Source organism: Bison bison, unplaced genomic scaffold, assembly GCF_000754665.1.
Source record: "Bison bison bison isolate TAMUID 2011002044 unplaced genomic scaffold, Bison_UMD1.0 scf7180017851375, whole genome shotgun sequence".
Lineage (NCBI taxonomy): Eukaryota > Metazoa > Chordata > Mammalia > Artiodactyla > Bovidae > Bison > Bison bison.
Window position 1 is genome coordinate 140,600 of NW_011481948.1, and position 1,319 is coordinate 141,918.

At 68.2% G+C, this 1,319-nt stretch overlaps 1 protein-coding gene across 1 annotated transcript in view; it reads right to left on the reverse strand.

Annotated features, from left to right (window-relative positions):
- The window catches only part of POLN (polymerase (DNA directed) nu), a 147,468-nt gene that overhangs the window by 2,781 nt on the left and 143,368 nt on the right, over positions 1–1,319 (reverse strand). Inside the window, exon 24 of the mRNA XM_010850601.1 lies at positions 177–321. Coding sequence (XP_010848903.1) covers positions 177–321 — 145 coding nt within the window. The remainder of the gene's footprint in view (positions 1–176; positions 322–1,319) is intronic.

Sequence of the window (1,319 nt, forward strand, 5' to 3'; positions counted from 1 at the left end):
CCCCGCCGCTCGAGCAGCCCCGTGGTTCTTCCTGACGGCTTCCAGGTCCCACTGGCTGCATCATGCTTGAGGCACCTTAATTGGCCCAGCTGCAGGCAGTGGGGAGCAGGGCCCTTGGCCCCCAGGGGCGCCGTAGCCTCCCCACTTCTCTGCCGCTGCCCCCCGCCCCCACCCACTGACCACCCCCCGCCGATGGCCAGGCTGGAGCAGCCCAGGTAGGATGGCCTGTGTTCCCACTGAAACCCCTGTGAGGGTTCAGGTGCCAGCGAAGCCGCAAGGACAGCTGGAGTCACCGGGGCTGGTGGCCCGTCGCTGGAGGGTCTGGGGACGGGAGCGGCCCGCGGCGGGGTCGGCCAGCTCGGGCTTCCTCAGCGTTTGCGCCAAGCCCTGTGCCCCAGGATGAGAGGACATTCCTCCCATCCCGAGTCAGCTGGCGCTTGGGTACAGAGACTGCAGGAGGCTGCTGCCTGCCCCACCACGGCCTCGGGGCTCACGGCGGTCTCGTGGGGCGCTGGGCCCGGGGCGCCTGCAGTGGCACCAGCAGCTGCCCCTGTGCTGGCAGAGGACCCTGGTGGTGACGGGGTTGGGTCGGGCTGGGGTCCCCAGCCTGCTCTCTGGGCACCGGCAGAGGCCCCGGTCTCCCTGGGGACTGCAGGGGGTCCAGGGCTTCCCGCGGGGAGTCGGGACCTTGGCCCCTCACTGGGTGTGCAGGCGCCACCAGGCCCTCGTGTGTCCCCGCCTTTGTGAGATGGACCCGCTGAGGGACCTCAAATAAGCAGCGGGCGGAGCTGGCGCTCCCTGTGGTCACCCGCGCTTAGAGCCCGCTCCGCAGGGTCCCTGAGGGCAGGGACCCAAGTGCCATGCAGCCTCAGCCGGTGTCTGCCCCCTGGGCCCCACTGGGTATGTCGTGCCCACCCAGCGTTCAGAGATGAAACCCAGCCCCGGCCACACCAGGGTCACCTGTCTCGTGGTCCCTGGCTGGATTGTGACCCCAGGGCACCCTGAGCACAGCGCCAGATGGTGGCTCCCAAGTGCAGGTGGGAGGCCCCGTGTGTCTCAGGGAGCCTCGCCTCGCCACCTGCCTTGGAGGCCACCTGCCTTGGAGGCCAGCGGCCGCCCCCATGACGAGGGGGACAGGACTGTTCCAGATGTGGGACTTTCTCTTTCCTTTGTAACCAGCAAGGGAGCGCACAGCATTCCCTTCAAATGGTTTGTTTCAGACTTGTCATTTCCAAACCCACAGCCACCGTGTAGGATGGGACCCTGTGTGGGGTGGGTCCGTGCAGGGTGGGGTCCCATGTAGGGTGGGGGCCCATGTA